The sequence below is a fragment of the Callionymus lyra genome, chromosome 11 (genome assembly GCF_982586985.1).
Source record: "Callionymus lyra chromosome 11, fCalLyr1.hap1.1, whole genome shotgun sequence".
NCBI classification, from domain to species: domain Eukaryota; kingdom Metazoa; phylum Chordata; class Actinopteri; order Syngnathiformes; family Callionymidae; genus Callionymus; species Callionymus lyra.
Window position 1 is genome coordinate 7,267,010 of NC_141828.1, and position 20,816 is coordinate 7,287,825.

Sequence of the window (20,816 nt, forward strand, 5' to 3'; positions counted from 1 at the left end):
ACCCACCGGACATGGAGACTGCAGGAAGACGGTGACTTTCTCATCCTCCAACATCAGCTGCAGGAACAACCTCCGGATGAAGCCCGAGATGTTTCCAGAAATGGGCATGTTGCCGCGCATGGGAGCCGATTGGAAGAGCTCGCACAGAACCTGCAACGATCAACAAACGGGTTCGGATCACATGACCGGGGGGCGAGAATAGACCCGAGGGGAGAGAGCGGGAGCAGACCTGGGCCATGAGCCGCTGGTTGTTGGGGTGGCAGGAGATGCACTGCAGGAAGAAAGCCACGGTGGCGTTCTCCATGGCCGTCCTCTGCTGCGTCGTCAGTCCACCGCTCTGTCCAGAGGAGGCCAGGGAGAAGCGGGAGCACATGGGCTGCGTCTTGGAGGAGGAGGAGGAGCCGGCACCGAGAGGCTGGCAGCCCGCGTTGGCACTGGAGTGGCACAGCAGGAAGAGCAGAGCCGTCCAAAGCGGGTTGACCTCCGGGCCTCCTAACCAGTCTTTCATGGCATGACTGTTGCCCACCTCAGTGAGGAAACGCAGCACCGGAGCGGCCAGCTCGGCCGCCAGGGGGGGGCGGGCGTGCGACGCGTGGTAATGCTGGTACCGCCGGTCCGACATGGCGGCAGGAAGAGGGAGGTCGGCGCTGGCCAGGAGGCCCACGCAGAACTGGGCCAGACTCCGGACCAACAGGGAGGGCAGGCCGGACTCCAGCAGCTGCTCGATGGCCCCCGGGGACTGGGAGGCGGCGGCCAGCGTGGTCAGCTGGGACTCGGACAGGTTGACCGGGGGTCGGGCGTGCTTGGAGTCGTCGGTGAGGCCGGCGGCGCTGGCGTTGGCGTCGTGCTGCTTCTTGCCGTCGTCGGTCATGGCCAGCCGCCGGTGCTGCGCCTGGGAGTGGTTGGCGCTGGGCACCGACACGATGCCCATCCACGACATGAGCAGCGAGAAGTAGCTCGGGTGGATGTGGCACATGGAGCACAGCAGGCTGTCCACGGACTTCTTCAGCACGATGTTGCACGGCAGCGCCATGGACCAGTTGTACAGCAGCCTGGAGCACCGACACAAGACACCATCACTGACACACTCGTACCAGGATGACATTAAAGCCGCAGAAATACACGTTGTACCGAGTAGATCTTTTTGACCTTGTGTTTGAACAGCAATGCTGTGTAACATAACAGAGGTTCTAGTACTGAGTCAGTTTTTTCTGCCTTGTTAGTTGGGTAAAAAATCTAAAGTCTTCTTAGACATAGTTCTTTTATGACTGAAGACGAGAGAATACAGTCGACTCCAGCATCTATTAAAGCTGATTTTGGGAGGCATTTTGTTTTCAAAACAAATAAAAGCTGTTATGATGTGTTAACAGTCATATCTGTGAAAAGTACTACAAACATATGCTTGCTCCTGTAGTAATATTTAATGTGAGCCCCTGTACCGTCAGAAGTATTCCATCAGCAGATTATTGTCAAATTTAGGTCAAATCTATGTCACATGCTTGGAAACTAAGTAAAAAAAACAATACTGACTCAAAGAGTTCTCTGTTGAGAAGAGCTGGCAGGTCGTAGTCCACGGGAAGCTCGTAGCTGTGCCACAGGATGGCGGCCACACAGTGGAGGTGTGATGGAGATGGCATGAGGAGGCCGTACTCCCGGGTGGACCCAGTAGAAGAAGAAGACGAAGAAGATGAAGAAGTACTTCCTGCCCCGGAGAAACCTGTGGCTGTCCCCTTGTTGGCGGCGACCCGAGAAGAATCGTAGACCCACTGCAGAAGAGCCTGGATCCTGAGGAGCCATCATGAACACAAAGATGATTAAGATGCAACAAGTGTCTGACAGAGAAGGATGTGAAGAAGGACGCCCTTGTCTGGAGGTGGATATTAGAACAAAAGTAGAAGTACGAGTTGAGGACTATACCTGTCTTTGGTGCCCGAGTCCTGTGTGGTTCCCAGCTGGTACAAAATGTCAATTGTGGCGTCAGAGGAGAGACCGTTCAACCGACCAAACAGCAGCGGACTGTTCAGGTCTGTTGGACAACACAAAAAAGGTTTAGAGAATTTCACATCATCAGGACTCAAAGGAAGACTGACAGTGCTCCTCGTAGTTGACATGACAATCTGTTTTTCAAGGCTACAGTCCTTTGTTAAATCTACCTCTTTTAACCAGACACAGCTGCTGCTAAGCAAGTTTTGAAGCCGACTCATGAAAGTCATAATCATCCACAGAAGTCTTGATTTTAGAGACTTTTGGGTCTCGCGAGTGTGTGACTCACTAGCTGGGTCGGTGCCGGAGGCCGCACAGTTCCGCAGCAGGATGTCGATGAGTTTGAGGCCGATGCGAGTGGACTGCAGGCCGATCTTCACCAGCACGGCCTCGATGTTGGGCGAGTGCATGCCGCAGTAGGGCGACATGAGCAGGGCGGCGCAGGTCTGCAGCAGGTTCGCCGTGGGCGCCGCCGCGCTCGCCATCATGGCCTCCAGGTCTCCGACGTGGGTCAGACAGTGGTGCAGAAGACGCAGCCAACCAATGCTGGAACCAAACACAAGCTCCTTGGTTAGTCCTTCGGAATTACTCAAGTTTATATCATGAAATAACTGGACAGAAAGGAGAGGGTCATAAAGAGGCTTGTATGCCATGGTGTAATTTAGAGACCCTTCAGTCATAGACACGATCGTGACCAGAGACTGAGCTAAGTATGCAAACATGACGATAGACCACATTATCTGTTGATAGTAGGCCATTCTACCTTGCCCTAATCTTGACCAGTTTGCCCGCAATTAATTCGACTTATGTTTTAAAACGGATTAATTTCAATTTGATCTCTGCCCTCTACAGGCTGTCGCTATAAATTATGTTCCAAGGCAACCCATAGCGACAGCCTAGAAGGCATTTACCCATTTGTTTCCCGCCTGGGGTGTTTCATGTGCATAAAAACCGTACAGAAAAAAAAATAAACTCTCAAAGTGTAATTGAAGTGTAACATAATTGTAATAATATTAATATAAAACTTTAGTCAAGTCCAGTAATTTTGTTCTTACTAGGTGATGACGAGATTCTTGTCTGGGAAAAAAGGGATGTTCATGTGTCACAAGTGTATGACTGACACGAACATTACATTACATTACAATTCTGAGTTCGGGGGCAGGAGTGGAGTGAGAGTATCTGGATGTTCTGTTCTATGTTAGTCTTTGTATCCTTTGTCTTTGTGGTTTTTCTTTGACCTATGTTCTTTGTCTTTATCTTTAGACTTCGATTGTGTCATCTTGTTCTTTCCCTTTATGTTCTTCTTATTATTTTATTTTTTATTTATTATTTTTTGTAGTTTTATGAAAAATTGCTGGCTATTGGAAAAAAACAATTTAAGGAAGGAGACCTCCTGAGGGATCAATAAAGTTTTACCTTACCTTAAATCCTGGCAATGACTGTTAAAGTCTAATGTTTGATTTGTGCATGTGTTCGAAGTACATGAACAAACTGTTGTGAATCCTTTGCTTTCCAATACCGAGAACGGGCGTAGTTTTAACCTACAGTTATCCTGATGGTCCGCAGATAATCAGCAGGTTAAATCCTTGATCTCAGCTTCATTTGTTTAAGATTATGTTACATCAGTGTCATACCGTGTCAAGTGGGTTCTGAGTGAGTTTAAGACGCATGTGTCAGACATGGTGCGTGTAAGTAATGCAGACTCGTATGCATCAATCTGACATAAACACGCTGCTGCACTGCACATGTCAATAATACATATCATGTTCCATTTATTAATTTTAATACTAATTTTCCTGACGTGAACACTGCAAACAGATTAACAAACACATTGAAATGATCAACATCAGTTCATTATATGTAAATAAGCATCAACAAAAGTGATGACACATTATATAAAGTTCTGAACTTGTGATCTAAAGAGAAAGATGAGCCTCAGTACCTGGTTTTGGACACCTGGTCCTCCGACGGCAGGAAGGGGTTCTGGATGGTCGCCGACGAGGTGTTGCCGAACGCCGTCAGACCCAGGAGTTTGATCTGAGACAGGCCCAGTGTGCTGGCGTCACGAGGCCGGTGCAGCCGCAGACACACGGCAGACGCCACCTCGGCCTTCACCAGCTGGATCTTGATGTAGGTGAGGCCGCTGGTAATGATGGGGGTGGAGAGAGGCAGCATGTTGACCCCATCTGCACTGATCTCCACGGACACGGAGGAAGGGCACGCTAGAAGGGAGAAGAAAGGAAGGTTGGAGCTGGTTGGTGGACAGAAAGACGAAGAGCAGACGACTCACTGGCTAGCGAGGCGAGGTGCGGCTGGATGTGCAGCTCTTTAAGCAACACGGCGGCCGGCAGGTGGATGGTGAGGTCACACCAGGCCTCCTCGGGCAGGAAGATGTAGGACCAGGCAGCAGAGCGAGCTCTGCGGTGAGGAGGCGTGGCCTGCAGGAGGACTTCCGCCGGTTGAGCTGTGGGACTGCTTGAGGTGATGGTTCCTGCGAAGAGTGATTTAGCCGAGTCAGTAGGAGCAGAACAATCCCAAACGCCACCATCAGGACCGTAAGTCACCTAAAGGGGCAAAGTTGTGCAGCCCCTCTGCATTGTCAGGCTCGGATGTCATCACACGAGCTTTCAGGTTCCCGTCTGCGGATTTTCCAGGACCCGAGTCCAGGAACTTCATGATGGTGGACACCATGCTGCGGGCCGTGTTGACGATTGCCCGAGTGCTGGTCACCATGTTGTTACAGATCAGCTGGACGCCGCCTGAGGACACAACAGAGAATTTATGACCAGCTCAGCAGATTTTATGTTTTATAATAGGTACGGTGGTCCCTCGCCCTATTGCGGTTCACCTTCCGGGGTTTTGCTGTTTCAATGAATTTATTTTATACACGGTAGCTCATATTTAAATACATAATATTAAGCTGCAGGCAGGAACAGAAAAATACTCGTCACACCTGAATAGTAGTTAAACTTGTACATAACAACAGAATTTGGAGTGTTCAAATAAATCACCTGTTTGTAAAGGCAGGTAAACCACAGGAATTTGTGGGGGGCATTAATTAGCCTATGTATGGTGCCAACAGAACAGTGAACTCCGATGATGCCTTTCTATACACTCCTCTTTTTAGACAAAGGGGATTGTTCGCTACAATACTGTGTACAAATTCTACATCCATGTTGCTCTGTCAAAAGCGATCAATAGATGTTATTGTTTGGCTGGGCGGCAAAGCATTATGGAAGCTGTTCAGGTCTTGGTTACTGAGTAGGTTGTTGAGAGGGATGGCACCTCTTGTAATGCAATGGAAAGTTTGAACAAAGGTCCATAACTTAAACAAGCAACAAATTTAATGGTAAGTACTTCGCACTTTGGCCTCAAGGCAGGTTTGAAGAACACACTCACCCATGTCATGAAAGGCCTTAAGAGCCTCGCTGGTGTCCAGCACCCGAAGGATGAACCACAGAAGCGGCTCAGACAGCTGGCACGTGGACAGAGAACCCTGTACACAAGACTATGAGTAGAGATTCCAGGAGTGATTTCAGTCTTCAGCCGAGAGTAGGTTCACCTGGCGCCCCATGTATCCACAGGCCATGTAGGTGAGGATGGGCTGCAGCATGACCTGCACCGAGGAGGCCCTCTTGCTGAGGGTGGTGAGAATGGTAAAGAGGCCGTCGCCCACCGAGATGGCGTCCAGGCCGCCGTGGATGTTCTCATGTTTGCTGAGGTGGAGCCCGCTCGCACCTGAGCAGCAGCAAAGAGAAATTTGATTCACGGTGTTAAAAACTCATCCCGCCTGAAGGACCTCACCTATGATCATGGCCATGGCACTGCTGTTGCACTGACCCAATGCGGACAAGATCTGGCTCATGATCTGCTGGTTTGCCAGGACTAGATCCGCCACCCCTGCGACCGGGCCGTGGGAGGAAGAGGACGCCCCTGCGCCGCTGCCGTCCTTGCTCCCTCGGACCTTCTCCTCGTCCGACACGCTGCAGTCGGAGGATCCACCGCCTGCAGGCTGTTGTCTGCCGCTGAACTCTCGGTCGCCCGACAGGGTCAGCTGCACCAGCACGTTGACCAGCTTCAGGAGGTCGAACATGAGCTGGTCCCGGGTGGTTTCCCCGCAGACGGCCTTGGCGTCGCCGGGCCTGATGATGTTGGCGAAGAGGCCCCCGAAACACGCCCGGGCCCCTACTGAGCTGTCGGAGCCACTGCGGGACACCACCTTGTCGGAGCAGGTGATGTAGTGATGTACCAGGAAGGTGATGGACTCGATGACATAGGAGATGGTGGCCACGGACACGGCCTCAAAGTTCTGATCCAGCGCAAACTCCAGCAGCTTGACCTGAGCATCTAAAGGACCCTGACCCGCTTGGAACGGACCCCTGGAAGGAAAGAACCGGACAGACTCTAGACACGGAGACCAACAATTTATAATCTTCAGATCTTGTAGGTTTACAATTATATGCAGGTTGGTTTATTTATTTATTTTCATGAGATTTGTTTTCTAAAGAGCCTCGTGGAGTAACGCTATGGAGCCCAACAGAGTAGTACCACAAAGACGAGCGGAATAATTCGATGGATACAAGGGAGACTCGCAAAGTAATATACGGAGCCTTTCGGACTACAACCAGAAACAAAACATGAGGCGCACCAGTTTATAAAGCGCATTGTCAATTCTTGAGAAAATTAAAGAAACTCAATTGCAACTCAAAGTCAGAAAAAATACAGTAAATGTAGTTCTCTTATTCATTTGTTAAGTTCGCTATAATTGAGTACCTATTTGAGGTTGGTCTACAAGAGTACCTTTTTATCTAAGATCTACTAAAATGGCTTTCTTATAATGGGACTAGGAGGTGTTAGAATGGAGAACCCTCTCGTCACAACTGAAAGCAACCGGTTACACAAGAGTTAAAACCCTGTAGAAAATGTTTTAACGTTGCCAACCCTACTGTGTGTGAGGGACACGGTACCTTTCAGTGGACAGGATGTGGATGAGGTTGAGCAGGAACTCGCTGAACATCTGCGGGGAGGTGGAGGACAGGTGCACCTGCAGCCGGCTCAGGAACTCGTGCATGGCCTGGGTGGCGGTGGGTCCCACCTGCGAGCTGTGTTGGCTGTTGCCGTTGGTGCTGCTGCCAGACAGGAAGCGCACCAGGACGTGGACGAGGGTGTGGTCGGACACCATCTCCTGGGCCGTGCTGTCCTGAGAACCCATGGTGCTGCCGGAGCCTGCAGGGTTCAGACAGAGAGTCAGGACCGCCAACGACTGGACCTTCGTGGGACCACGTTGTGTGTTACTGACCAGTAGCTGGCATGTTGGTCATTAAGGTGAGTGAGTGCAGCACCAGACACCAGGTCCTCAGGGAGGTGTTGGGGTACCAGGCCAGAGCTGTCAGGAAGCTGCTGATAGAGGCTGAAGACACATAGACTTGCATCAGACACCTGCAGGGCCGCCACAGGTGGGAACATCTCACCTTGATTGAGTGGAATGGTGGGCACGCGGCAGGAGTTGAACATGAAGATGTCAGAGCCGCTGTCCTCGCTGGTTGCAGGGTTGGTGTTTGGGCTGAGAGTGATCCAGAGCTGCAGGAGAGACTCCAGCTGAGGGAGACAAAGTATTCAGGTTAAGTCCACTGCTATCCTTCCTATCGGAGTCAATATCTGGGATGCTGTCGCCGCTGATATTTATCCTGATACTTTGAACAGCAATACAATGAGATGAGTAGTGTGGTTTCATTGTATCGACTCGTGACAAAGGTTCACGTCTGTAATAAAACAGCATTTAAGTAACAAAGAATGTTGCATTTTGCACATGTATTTGAAGCATACCCAACATAAAAAAAGATTGTTATTGTTGTATTGTGTTGGGAAAAAATCATCAACATAACTCACATAACATATATAATTTATTCTAACCCGCTCTAGTAGAAGAACTCGCATTTCTCTGATCCTTAAAACTCTTCACTAGCTTCACTGTTTCTTTCAGGATCAACTTTAAAATTCTGGTTCTTACTTTCAGATCTATTCATGGTCAGGCTCCTCCTTACATCACTGATCTGATCCAGCCTTACACCCCAGCTCGGGCTCTGAGGTCTGTGGATCAGAATCTACGTATGGTTCCTGAACACGCTTCAGGACCAGAGGAGAGAAATCTTTTCAGGCTGTTGCTCCTAAGCCTTGGAACAATCTTCCTCTCTCTTTGCGCTTGATGGATCTACTGACTCCTTTAAGAAACACCTTAAGACGTTTCTATTTGTTCAGGCTTTTCCTTGATTTTCTGGAACTTCTGTGTTGTTCTCAGTATTATCTTGATCTTTAAAGTATGTACTTTTTTGAGTATTGTTTTGATTGTTAAAGCGCTTTGTGACCCTGGTCTGGAAAAGCGCTATATAAATAAATATTACTTACTTACTCTTATTACCGGCTACCAGTTTAAGATATATACTTTTCAACTTCTGATAAATTGTTGTTGGTTAGGTCCGTGGTAAGCGGGGATGAAGGAGAAGTGACAGCAGCATCGACAGAAGAGCATAAGGAGGACGTGGAGGATTATAAACGTGGCCGACCTGAACGTGGTGGACCTGCAGCAAGGAGAAGAGCTTGTTGAAGCAGGAGCTCAGCATGGGGACGGAGGACGACTGCACGATCAAGCTGCTGGCTGGAGGTGAACCGCCTCCGTGGAGCGCTCGGAGCAGAGAGTCGTCTGTGCCGTTGGAGGCCTGATTCACTGCAATCATCAGGAAAGTGTTAGCTAACGCAAGATGATGAATCACATTTATGAGTTATCACAACAGCTGCAGATTGAATCTTATTTCATTTACATTTCTAACTGCTTTCACTCGTTTTGAAACCAAAATATGTCTAGCATTAGCTTTAAAAGCTGCTGGAGTTGCCTGTATCCTCTCGTCCTCAGTAACAAACATGATTTGCAAGACAAAAATGATAAAATCTTGTACTTTTTCGTATCGTTTTTATAATCAATACAGTGCTGTCGATTATCGATACAATATTGTGGAAAAGAATATTGACATTTCCTAAAACACCACCTTTATGTATATTATGGTAATCTAACCGTTCCAAGCTAGTAGGCAAAGTAAAAGCTTTTTAGTTGCACTTGCACTGTTAACAATTTCCCTATTGGGATCAATAAAGTATTTCTGATTCTCCAAATGTTGTCTCAACTTTCTAGACTGCATGGAGGCCCATTAAGCTCAGGGTTGCTTGTTTATTCAACTTCTGGTCCAAATATGATCGTCAAACAAATATTTCCTTTCTCCGATACAAGTCATTCAAACACATCAAAACTATAGAGACATTGACCATATGAGCAGCTTTTTTTCTCTTTTTTTTTTTATCTGCTGCTGCCCGAGTCAACACATCAGCACACCTGTGACATTAACTGAAGCTGGTAATCACCAGATGAAAGATTTGTTAACAACAGTCTGATCTGGTTACAGTGATACCTGTGGAAGAGCTCGACGTCAGGGCCTGGAGAATAGAGTCGGCCTGCAGGGTGGCCATCATTTTCAGCAACAGCTCTGCTTGCTGCTCAAGTCCAACCTCTAACCGAGCGTCCAGAGCTGGTGACCAAAGGTCAAGAGGTCAGTGGCATAAGGACAAAGGCAGGACGAGGGGGAGCGGTCACTCACCTTGAGACACAGACACCGAGAGACTCTGCGACCCCGGTTTCTCCGTGGCCACCGGAGGTTTGGACACAGGGATTCCAACCCCCCCGTGTGCATACGGACTGTAGCCGTACGCATCGTAGTCACCACCCCAGTACTCGTACCAGGTGCTGCTTATAGGCTGAGGACAGACAGAAGGGGTGGGGGGGATAAAAGACATTGGGGAAAGAAGAAATGCCAAACCATCTACTTGCCACTTGAACCAGCGATGCTCAGAGTGAGCCCAGAAAAACAGAACAATCCCTCGTGCTCATGCAGGATGAACCTATGAACCGTCTTTTACTCTACAGAACTCCTTATGAAGACCCTGTCTTAATGATCAAGTATAATCAAACATCATTATTATATTTGACTTTCTTACTGATGTCTGTTTCAGATAGTTAATTGAAAATGTAGTTTTCAAACAGTCTCATAATTAGCTAACATTACAACCCAAGATGAAATGATTATTTTCAGAAAGGTGTCATAGCAATGGAATTCAGCTCAGCTCTAGTCTTAAATTAACCCGATTCATCTGGGCTTCATGCAGTTTCAATTGTCGGCTGCTTAAAAGGGAGTGAAGACAGAAACTGAGTGAGGGGAAGAAGGAGAAGGAGTCGACACCTACCTTAAACACTTTGGCGGCGAGGTGATCTTTTTCCAAATCAATATCTAAAGGATCAATATCAACATCCATCAGGTCTTGTAGCAAGTCAAAGTCTATGTCTTTATCTTTTTCCAAAGATGACAGAGGTGGAGCACCTTTGGATAACGAAAACAGCTTTAATATTGCCGAGCAAGCACATACGAAAACAAACAAACAACAGAAAGTCTTCCTTCTGCACGTTACTGGGCAATTTTAACGCCGGTCAGGCTGGACTCGAAACCTCCCACAGCATGACGTTTGATTTGATGTCCAATTGTCAAAACCTACTCAAACTATCTTGCTTTAACAGCAGATTGACATCTCACAATAAAAGCTTGAGAAATGGTGAACGGAATGGTGAAGGTGTGTGCGTGTGAACGGAGCAAACCCACGCACTTTGGAACACTGAAGGGGTCCCAGGAGTACCTGCGATGATATCCGGCACCAGCGCCTCGTCGATGCTCTCCACCAGAGGGACGGGTGTTGGCTGGGGCAAGGAGTCTTCTGGGTCGGTCACCGACAGCGAGCACGACGCCCCGGCCTCCTCGCCCGCCGCCACCTCGTCCATCACGTCCAGCATCCCGGGAGACAGCAGCTCACCTGGGAGGAGTCAGACGAGGACAAGGTCATTACGCTGCCATCACCGTCTTTGAATATCTCGCTAGAAATGAGGTGTAGAAAATATTGATACACTTGAATATTGTAATATTTTAACCCCCCATTAGGTATCAATATTCAAAAGCACTGTATGGACTTGTTTTAATTGATTTAAACATTTTTGCCTTTGAAACGACGCAATACTACAAATATATCCTTGTTACTACAGTATCACAATACATTGTATTGTTGGCTGTACATCATGACATGCCTCGTAACACCAGATTCTTGCCAATATAAACCCTTAAATAACTGACAAAGTTAATTATAAGATAATTGAGTGAACAAAGTCAAGCTTCAGCACAAAAACTTTTTTTTTTTTTTTCACAGACCAAAACAAAACTGTGCAAACGAGTACAATAATGCACAAACTGTTTTGTATCTTAAATAGTTTAAAAGAAACACAAATAGGTGGAACCATAACGAACTGGCAACATCCGAATACTTGCACATCCTTGCTAGGGCTGAAAGAAAGTTTCCATAACCTAAATATTGTTTTCCCCTGATACAAAGAAAATATATTTTTAATTTCAAATAATATTTTTCTATATTAGTAGCTTCATGGCTAACATTTCAATAAAGTGAGTATAAAATAAAACAATTATATTACTTTAACAAGTAAATATTCACAGTGGTTGTCCATGTTTGTGTTGCAACTAAACATCCAGCCAACAGATGGCAGCAGCCACTAGACTCTGCAGCCAAATCAACAGTGAAATCCAGCAAGATCCCGGCAATGACTTAGGATGAGAGGATACGGTCGACTCAAGCAGCTTTTTAAAGCTAAAGGTTTTCTGATATTTTTGTATCAAAACAAATAAAAAGCATTTGAGACTTTACCAGTCTGTAAATTCTACAATACCGGTGGCAAGAAGGCATTATCGCAATATATCGTGTCGTGATAAAATCGTATCGCTTCAGTGTTTCCAACACTACCCTTTTCCTTGCTAACATTTCCACCGATGGATATGCAGGTTAATGGATACAATATATATTTTGGGAAACCAAATTACTTTTTCAAATACTATATTTATGTACATTCCTGAAGTGGCAAGTGAAGCTCAGACTGATTTTTAAGTTCCGTCTACAAACGCCTATAAAAACCACACACCATTAGTTCAAGACAGACACACACCTGACAGGATGTCCTGCAGCATACATGTGAGGGAATACTGAGCCCAGGCACCACCCCAGGATATGTCTCCACGGTTGAAGTCAGTCCCGACGAGCAGCAGCAGGAGGCGCTCCAGCTGCTGCTCAGACACCACCTCGCACAGGTGGATGGTGGGTCTGGTGGCGTTGGCGATCCTGGCGAGGACCTGGGGTGAGCAGTGAAATCAAGTTAGCACACACAGATGAGCATTCTTATGTGGTCGAGCAGAACCTTGCAGACGAAGAGCAGCAGGTCGGCGTGGCAGGTGAAGTCCATAGAGAGCAGGAAGAGCGCCAGCTTCTGGACCACGGAGATGCAGCGCTCGTGGGACAAGGTGAAAGGAAGCGGCTCCACCTCCGGAGCTTCTTTGGCCGTTGTATCGACGTCCAGCGAGGAGCGCGGCCACTCGGCTGTTCGCCTGAGTCGGATAAGGTCTTTAAAGTGCTGGAGGACGAGAAGGGAGAGAAGGAAGAGTTTTGTTTCTTTATCCAATCACCAATGAGAATATTAAACATGGCTTAGATCATTACAATACATTTATTATATTATTATTATTATTATATAACACAATGTCCCTCTTAATTATACACAAGCGTTTTACAAAATCTTAAAAGGGAAATGATCATATATTCCACGATGAAAGGTCAAGTTGTGAGTAGACACTGAAGATGCTGAGAGGACAGTTTGAAGACCATAATAAGGCGCGGGGACAGAGTCCTGAATGTCCTACCTTGGATGTGGCGTGACGGAGTTTGGCCTGCTCCACCAGCAGCTTATAGCAGGAGCCTTTGTTGCTTTGGATCTTCTCCTTCTCGATTTGCTCCACCAAAACCTTCTGTTTGGCTTTCAACAGATTTAACTGCTGCAGTGAAAAGGGAAGAATTAATACAAGCGAGCAGAGACGAAGCATCAATCGCCCTCGTTGGTTCAACTTTAACATGACGAACACGAGGCCGATATCACAGACGTCCCTCTTGGTCAGTTACAATGGTAACCTGGCCCGGGAGAGACGCTGGAACAAAGGTCTGTTGGTGGGATCAGGACAGCTGTACCTGCTTGTGGTGGACGAGCTGCTTGCGGATCTTCCTGGAGTAGAGTCGGTCCAGACTGCTGCTGCCCTTCGATGAGCGGATGGAGTTCGAGGACTGAAGGCTGTTGTTGATGAAGCTCCACTGAATTCCTGTCCACAGCAAGACAACCAGACTTTAGTTTCATTATCATGTCAGCCTAGAGTTTGCCATCAACACTCATATTTTTTGACATTCAATGATAAAAAAAAGATCATAAAGCAACCGAGTGAAGAACAATATTTATTATTTCTTCCTTTGCAGGGTTCCTACATCTTCAGGAATTTCAATTCAATACATTTTAAGAATTAAGTAGCATTTGAAATGGAATTAAAGACCAACTCTGCAATCAGTCAAACATTAAATAAACATTATTTTTTTAATCCACTGAAAACCTTTTCCTAGAATTAGAATAAATAAATAGAGAGAGAGAGAGAGAGAGAGAGAGAGAAAGAGAAAGAGAAAGAAAAAGAGAAAGAGAAAGAGAAAGAGAAAGAGAAAGAGAAAGAGAAAGAGAAAGAGAGAAAGAGAGAAATAGAAAGAGAAAGAGGGAGAGAGATTTAAAATCAACAGAAAATCTTGAATGAAGACTTTTTAATGCCAATTAACATCTTAAAGGATTTTTTTTAAAGGGCAGCTAATGTGTTGTTTTAAGTCTCTCTAAAAATAGATGTTGGACTCTATTGTATCATCAGTGTTTGTTTGTACAAAACCGTCTTTTCCTTACTGCATCTTCAACATTTGAGTTAGGAAAGATACGTTTTTTTTTTATTCGTTTTTTACTTACGGATTTACAGGAACTCTGCCTCAGTTGATCAATATTTTTGTATGTCAGTGTTTATATTTAATTCAGAATGTAGCTAGAATTTTAAACATTTTTTATTGAGACCTCCTAATAACTTTAAGTAAAGTATATATTTTAGAGTAAGTGTCAATGATACATTTGCAGATGTAAACCAAAAGGAAAAAAAAGGGATGTTCTCAATGATCGATGAAAAGTGTATCCCGCCAGTCGCTCACCTGTGAACGACCTTTCTCTTTCTTTTCCTCCCATGTGTTTCTTTCCACCTGACGCTTCATCCTCTATACTCGCCACATAGTCCAGCAGTCTGGACACCAACATCACTACCCAGCTGATCATGGGGATGTCCAGAACACCTGCAAAGTAAAGGATCCAGAAGTGAGTCTATGAGCGCCTGTTGCGACCACTTGTGTAATAAATCATTCACCATCGGTCCGGCGCTGCGCAGCTGCTTGCGACTGCTGCAGAGGAGACAGCAGATTGTCCAGCAGGTTCAGGAGACCCTCGAGAACGCCGCTGTTGCTCAACGACCTTTGACCGATGCAGGACAAGAGCATGAACACCCTGGAGACAAAAGAGAGGCAGAAGTTATGCACAGAAATGTTGACTTAATGGCGTTGAAACTACAGGACGGGACGAACCGGTCCTGGGGGAAGATGAGCAGCTGCTCCGAGTTGTAGAGCTCCTGCAGGACGTTGGAGAGGAACTGACCCCACCATCGTTCCCCTCCACACAGCTGGACCAGAAGCAGACCAGCGTGCAGACGGATCTTCGGCGTTCCACTAATGCATAGGTGTTTGAAGAGCTCCTCGCAGGCCTGAGAGTGGAAGGTGCTCTGCAGGACTGACGGCACAGAGTGACCTGCAAACGCATGGATCAGAATCAAGATGTTCGTCCGTCGGTTGCACTTCTTCTTACCGTTGCTGGAGTGCAGCAGGCTCAGCAGAGTGTCCAGCAGGTAGCGGATGATGGTCCTCAGCTGCTCGGTGGAGGAGTTGTGCACCAGCTCGGGCGAGTCCGAGGACCTGGCGGTGGACAGAGACTTCCTGTTGGCGCCCAGGGAGACTCGGAGTCTCTGCACTGCGTGGTGAGCCAGGTTTAGCTGCAGCTGCAGCTGGATACAGTCCTGGTACGCAGAGAACACGCGCTGGTCTTCCTCCACCACCTTGTCTGGCTTTCTTAAGAAGTACTGGGCATTGTTGGCGCTGTTGAGGGGAGGCAGGTCGATGTTCTGCAGCAGAGTCTCCAGCCGATGGCAGGCCAGGTTGTACCTGGAGAAGAATGTTCGCTGTTATGAAGTGGCCATTATAGCAAGTGCAGACACCAAAATGACCTCCATCCCTTTAAAACATTCCTTGATATATGAATAAAAATGTAGAAATATTTATTTTACATAATCTTTAAGTCTTAAAGTGTCTTGCATACTAGTAAAATTGGATTTCGGTGGCAGTAAAGGGAAGGCATCATTATTTTATTCATCCATTTTTCTTTATATACACTCTTCCTTTTTTTAAATGTGTGTTCCATTTGGTTTTCAATTGTTTTTCATAACTGCGTGCATTATATTGTCCAATTATTTTGTTTGGAAAGTATATGGCATTTAACCAATCTCTTCGTTCTCATGTTTGCTGATCTTGAGTCTTAAACATGCTTCTCTTTTTTCTATCATTCTGCAGTTTGTTGATATTGTACATACAAGTATGTGGTTCTAAGTGTATAAGCACTGCCTGTATAACATCAATAAATATCGTTAATAAAGATATTTTTATTAATTTTAAAGTCCAGGTGAACAACATGAGATGAGACACCCGTAAAGATTATAAAATGGCATATATGGACTCATAAGCTTCAACCTGGCGTTTCAAATGACACAAATATTTGATCCAATAATCAAATTGATATCGTAAAAAAAAAATTCCAAACCCTAACAAATAACTCTGACTCGCCTGCACTGGATGTCCTCCTGCAGGGCCACCATCATGGTCAGGTGCTGCTCCACATCTGGCTGACAGGTGGCGTCACTGTCGGCGCGCAGCGGATCGTGCACCACCTTCAGGTCGCTCTCCCAAGGCAGGATGTACGTGTGGCCGTAGTAGAAGCCCAGTGGAATCTTGGCACGGGCGTTGGTGCTGCCGTAGCGTCCAATGACGGTGATCTAAAGTCAGGAAAGATCGTCAAGTCCTGCTGCTGATTCTGCTCTTTTTCTGGCCTGGTCCGAGTCGGCTGACCTTCATGAACCTGCACACGGGGGGCGGCAGCAGGTCGTGCAGGATTAGGGAGTGCGTGCTGATGTCGGTGGCCACCACCAGCCTGCGCCCGTCCACCTCCTCCCCCAGTGTCCAGATGTCGATGGACAGCGAGGCCAGGTCGCAGCAGGTGGGGATCAGAGCGTCGGTCAGCAGGACAGGACGACCAAAGTCTAGCGTCACAAATCGACGAGCTCCTGGTAAAAAGGGGATTTTGAGTTTGCAAATGCTCCTCGCCAAGGGTTGTTCAGAAAGTGTTGGGGGGAAAAACATAATCACGTTGCATTTTGTTCCTTTCGTTTAGGTGGTCAAACAAACTACGACATGTACCAGAGTGCATCCGCTCGATGATGATGGACTGCTGCGGAGGCGGCTGCAGGAAGTGGGAGGCCTGAGAGATGGCCAGTGCCAGGCCACTGCCCATGGGATTCTGAAGGAGCAGAAGCAAAAGAAAGTTTTATCCAAGAAAAAAAGGGAAGGTTTAGAAAAAAAAAAATATATATATATTATTTCCATATGTCCACTAATCTATTGTGTTTTCAACGTTAATTGAGATTTAAAGGATGTTTGTATCGCATTTCACTCCATTCTTAGCGAATGGATTGACAATAAATGATTGAATCCAATTATTACGATTGGCATCAATATACTTTCATTCATACTTTTGTCTCTAAAATAGATGTTGGACTCTATTGTATCATCAGTGTCCGTTTTTACAAAACCCTCTTTTCTTTACTGCATCTTTAATATTTGAAACATGCGAGTCAGAAAAGTTAGGTTTTTTTACTTGTTTTTTACTTAAGGATTTACAGGAACTCTGCCTTGAACACATTTCTCACTTGTTTTTTTTCTAACAGTTGATCCATATTTTTGTATGTCAGTGTTTATATTTAATTCAGAATGTAGCTAGATTCTGTTTTTAAACATTTTTCATTGAGTCCTCCTAATAACCTTAAAAGAATAAAAAAAATAAAAAAAAATTTTTTAGAATAAGCGTAAATCTATTGGTCTATAGATCTACAGTAAATATTGTAAAGTGAACGTTAAAACAGCTCGTCACTGACCGGCTTTGCTTTCTGGCTGTTCTTCTGTGCCGCTAGGTTGACGGCCCCCGAGTCCATGACGGATCCGGGGAACAGGTGAGCCAGCTCCGCGCTGAAAGCAACGCTCACCACCTCGTTGGGCGGCGTGAGAGGAGGGGTCATGAAGAGAGGCGTGGTTTTTGGCGTAGGCGGGATGACGTCAGACGGGTGGATGAAGAAGCCCAGGGACGGGGTGGGGTTGGAAGGCACAGAGTTATGGATCGGCCCCACGCCGGCGGCCGCGGCCGCAGAGGTGGTCTGGTGGAGTTTGGCCTCCAGCTTGGCCTTCTGCTCTCAGAGAGAGAGGGAGAGTCACACGAAGCGCTCCGACATCAAGCGGCCACAGAGACAGAAGCTTCAACTCTCACCTGATGCTGCAGCTTCAGGAGCTGCTGCTGCTTCTCCTGCAGCACCTGCAGCTGCTGCTCCGCCGACACCATGGCGTGAGACAGCGACTGCAGCGCCACCTGGGCCGCGGAGCTGAGGGCCGTCGAGGCTTCGCCCACCGCGCCCGTGGTCAGGTTTCCCACCGTGGGCGCGACGCCAAAAGTACTCACTGGAATCGCAGGGACAAGGTCAGACGGGGGTCAGATGACGCATCAGACAAGCAAACGTGTTTACCAGTGAACATGCTGGCGTCGTCGCGCTCCACTCGTGTCCCGTCACTCGTGGAGATACAGGTAAAGTGCAAAGGCTCCACCTCCAGGAGGCCCGTCAGTGCGGTGAAGCTGCCCTCGGCTGCTGCACAGCTGCTGACCTTTCCGTTACCTACAGGCCAAAGGCACAGAGAGACATCATTAAAAAAACTCATTCATCCATTTATTTTCTTCTACCAATTCCCTTATAGGCGTGGAACAGTCAACTTTGAAATGAACCCCAGACTTAGCTGTTCTGGACCGCCTGATTAAAAGTCCAGACCAGATGTTGTTGTTGTTCTTCAAGTTGTATTATAATAAACATCAAGATGTAATTGAACTTAATTTTGTCAGAGGCTGCCATTAAAAAAAACTCAACAAAAACTGTTAACGTTTCTTAAACCACCTACTGAAGAGTCAGAGACAGACGAATTCAATATTTCAATAATCAGATTATCAAATGTAATTATTCAACAAAAATGCTTTTCCTTTCTCTTTATTGCTTGTAACAAAAAATATATAAACATCTGTGTAGCTAGTTTTATTTTTGCACTTTGTGTTGCATTTATAATTATTTGTCTTTTTTTTTTTCATTCCAGGCGTATTGTACGGTTATTCAAGTTGTTTTTATTGTTTTAATGGTCAAAGGTTAAATATCAATGTATGCATCAGTTGATCTCATTTCATCATGATGTTAATTGTATGTTATCAAAGTCGTGTTGGTCATACGAAACATAAAAAGTCCTATTGTTTATTTTCAAGACACATTTGGCAGGTGTCGTACACAAATAGACAACATGATTCTCGGCACGGCTGTTACCTGAGAGAATGTCAGAGAGGTCGATCTCATCTGACTGGACTCCGATGCTGCTGTTGAAGGCATTTTTACAGGAAGAGCCGCTGACCTCCAAGTCAAAGAGCACCGGGTCGAAAGGGGAGCTGTACAGACCGTACCTGAGGAGAGAGAAATAGCATGAAAACAAGTGAGCGAGAGAGAAAGAAAGGATGACAGAGAGAGATAGAGAAGGAAAATGGAAAATTAGAGAGAAAAAAGGGATAATAAAAAAAAGAAAAATGGACTCGAGAAAGAAAAAAAAGGGAGAAACATGATTGCAGGATCCACCACCAGCGAGAAGGTAGGTACCTGGTCTGCAACAGCGCCTCCAGTGGCGTGAGTCGGTCCTGCAGCTGTCTTGAGATGGCAGTCAGGAGGGAAGCACAGGCTGTGCTGCAGCCTGCCAGGTCCTCCTCCTTCACAAAGTTCAGCAAGACAAAGTACCAGAAGACCGAACCTAAAAAACCAGAGAGACGAGATCAGACGAGACCGTCACAGCTGCGGGTCAGTAACTCACCTCCGGTCGCTGCTGCAGGCAAGTAAGGCATATTGTCCAGCAGAGCCTTCAGAAGACTTGCACCGAAACCCTGATTACTGGGATCTCCCTTCCCGTTGCTGCGGCAGGAACATTGATACGGTGAGAGGCGGCTCTCGTCTGAGGTCAAGCCTGTACAGAGCAGCACTCACCTGATGCAAAGTGCAAGAAAGCGGGCACACTTGTGGGCGATGCTACGTCCAGCCTCAAAGAAACACGCTTGTACGATCTTGGTCAGCCTCACTCTGGTTTTCTCCAGCAGCCCTTCTCTTCCTTCTCTCAGGCTGGGGAAAAAAGAGGAAAATCTGTCGAACCATGGGCTCTGCTGGTCTAAGGTCCTTCTTGGCTCGGTCCCAACTCACCTGCAAGGTCCGCTGGTGAAGACGCCAGCGAGCCAGCACAGGATGTCGAGGATGAGGCTCTGAGCATGCTCAGAGGACGCTCCGTCCTCGCAGCGCTGCACAAGCGCTTCCAGCAGTCGATCTTGGAAGTCCGGGAACTGCAGCATGGCACAGCGCTGCACCCTGCAGGAGGCGAGAGGTCTGAGCTTTATTACTTAATGGAAGAATCCCCCACATCACTTTTACCAACATCTTGTTTTTTCTACCGCTTTTTTTTCTTCTGCAGAAAACATCCAACTTCACTCCTTAAATGAGGGATGTTTAACCTTTGAGCAGGCCTGACAACATGTACATTTTCCTATCAGGAAGTATGATTCTGATTTCAATATTGTCTTGTCATTCTTTGATGCTCAATTTATCTTAATTATCTCTGCGTTTGTCCTCCTTTAAAAAGATTTACCATCTTTTTACCATTTTTGTTAACATCTTTCATGTATGAAGGGATATCAGAATATTGAATGATAGAATTTAACTTTTTAAAAGTTGAAAACATTTTATTATGGAAATGTTGGGTTTTCTTTATTTCAGGTTCAATTATTTTATAGAATAATTTAATTAAATCATTTGTACATTGAAATAGTAATTTGTTTTTTGTATCAATATCATCCGTCAAAAAATAAATCTTTATAATTATAATATCAAACATATACAACATTTAAAAATGTTTTTTAATTCCTAGCGATTTCATTTCTATAGAAAATGTTGGTATAAATGTACTTTTAGCCAACCACTTGTTTAATTGAATTATTATAAAACGAAATCGTATTTGAATTTATAAATGAGTGATTTCATTTATTAAAAATAATGTAATGCCTAAGAAGAATTAAAAAAAAATAAAAAGTTTCAAATGTAATTAAGCCATTTAATATTGATGGCACTGGCATACTTCCACAATCATCTCTTTCCAAAATAATAAACAAGAGAGTCTCATCAAAAGAGACCCCACCTTTCTTTGGGTACAGATGTCTTCTTAAACCTCCTGATGGTGACCGACACTTCCTGCAGCAGATCGCAGCCTCGCAGGTTTTCCACTTTCTTAGAGGGTGCAGAGGTTTCACTCTTCACAGACACCTTCTCCTGCGCACAGTTAACATGAGGTGAGACTGGGTCACA

The 20,816-nt window shown here is 46.0% G+C and overlaps 1 protein-coding gene across 2 annotated transcripts in view; it reads right to left on the reverse strand.

Annotated features, from left to right (window-relative positions):
• Nucleotides 1–20,816, reverse strand: part of birc6 (baculoviral IAP repeat containing 6) — an 83,175-nt gene that overhangs the window by 46,988 nt on the left and 15,371 nt on the right. Inside the window, exons 17-55 of one of the 2 annotated variants that reach the window (XM_087803160.1) lie at nt 20,650–20,780; nt 19,665–19,826; nt 19,455–19,586; nt 19,285–19,382; nt 19,077–19,224; nt 18,753–18,886; nt 17,919–18,065; nt 17,666–17,853; nt 17,280–17,585; nt 16,546–16,645; nt 16,198–16,412; nt 15,916–16,124; nt 14,888–15,240; nt 14,611–14,830; nt 14,397–14,533; nt 14,188–14,325; nt 13,153–13,280; nt 12,831–12,962; nt 12,332–12,544; nt 12,083–12,266; nt 10,717–10,890; nt 10,273–10,406; nt 9,630–9,786; nt 9,444–9,560; nt 8,547–8,707; nt 7,455–7,581; nt 7,283–7,393; nt 6,951–7,209; nt 5,788–6,362; nt 5,546–5,721; nt 5,383–5,479; nt 4,548–4,742; nt 4,274–4,474; nt 3,926–4,205; nt 2,273–2,529; nt 1,918–2,026; nt 1,531–1,785; nt 230–1,052; nt 7–150 (exon numbers count right to left, since the gene is read on the reverse strand). In XM_087803160.1, coding sequence (XP_087659286.1) covers nt 7–150; nt 230–1,052; nt 1,531–1,785; nt 1,918–2,026; nt 2,273–2,529; nt 3,926–4,205; nt 4,274–4,474; nt 4,548–4,742; nt 5,383–5,479; nt 5,546–5,721; nt 5,788–6,362; nt 6,951–7,209; nt 7,283–7,393; nt 7,455–7,581; nt 8,547–8,707; nt 9,444–9,560; nt 9,630–9,786; nt 10,273–10,406; nt 10,717–10,890; nt 12,083–12,266; nt 12,332–12,544; nt 12,831–12,962; nt 13,153–13,280; nt 14,188–14,325; nt 14,397–14,533; nt 14,611–14,830; nt 14,888–15,240; nt 15,916–16,124; nt 16,198–16,412; nt 16,546–16,645; nt 17,280–17,585; nt 17,666–17,853; nt 17,919–18,065; nt 18,753–18,886; nt 19,077–19,224; nt 19,285–19,382; nt 19,455–19,586; nt 19,665–19,826; nt 20,650–20,780 — 7,827 coding nt within the window. Of the gene's footprint in view, nt 1–6; nt 151–229; nt 1,053–1,530; nt 1,786–1,917; nt 2,027–2,272; nt 2,530–3,925; nt 4,206–4,273; nt 4,475–4,547; nt 4,743–5,382; nt 5,480–5,545; nt 5,722–5,787; nt 6,363–6,950; nt 7,210–7,282; nt 7,394–7,454; nt 7,582–8,546; nt 8,708–9,443; nt 9,561–9,629; nt 9,787–10,272; nt 10,407–10,686; nt 10,891–12,082; nt 12,267–12,331; nt 12,545–12,830; nt 12,963–13,152; nt 13,281–14,187; nt 14,326–14,396; nt 14,534–14,610; nt 14,831–14,887; nt 15,241–15,915; nt 16,125–16,197; nt 16,413–16,545; nt 16,646–17,279; nt 17,586–17,665; nt 17,854–17,918; nt 18,066–18,752; nt 18,887–19,076; nt 19,225–19,284; nt 19,383–19,454; nt 19,587–19,664; nt 19,827–20,649; nt 20,781–20,816 lie in introns of both variants that reach the window. The other variant, XM_087803158.1, reaches the window with a different exon arrangement.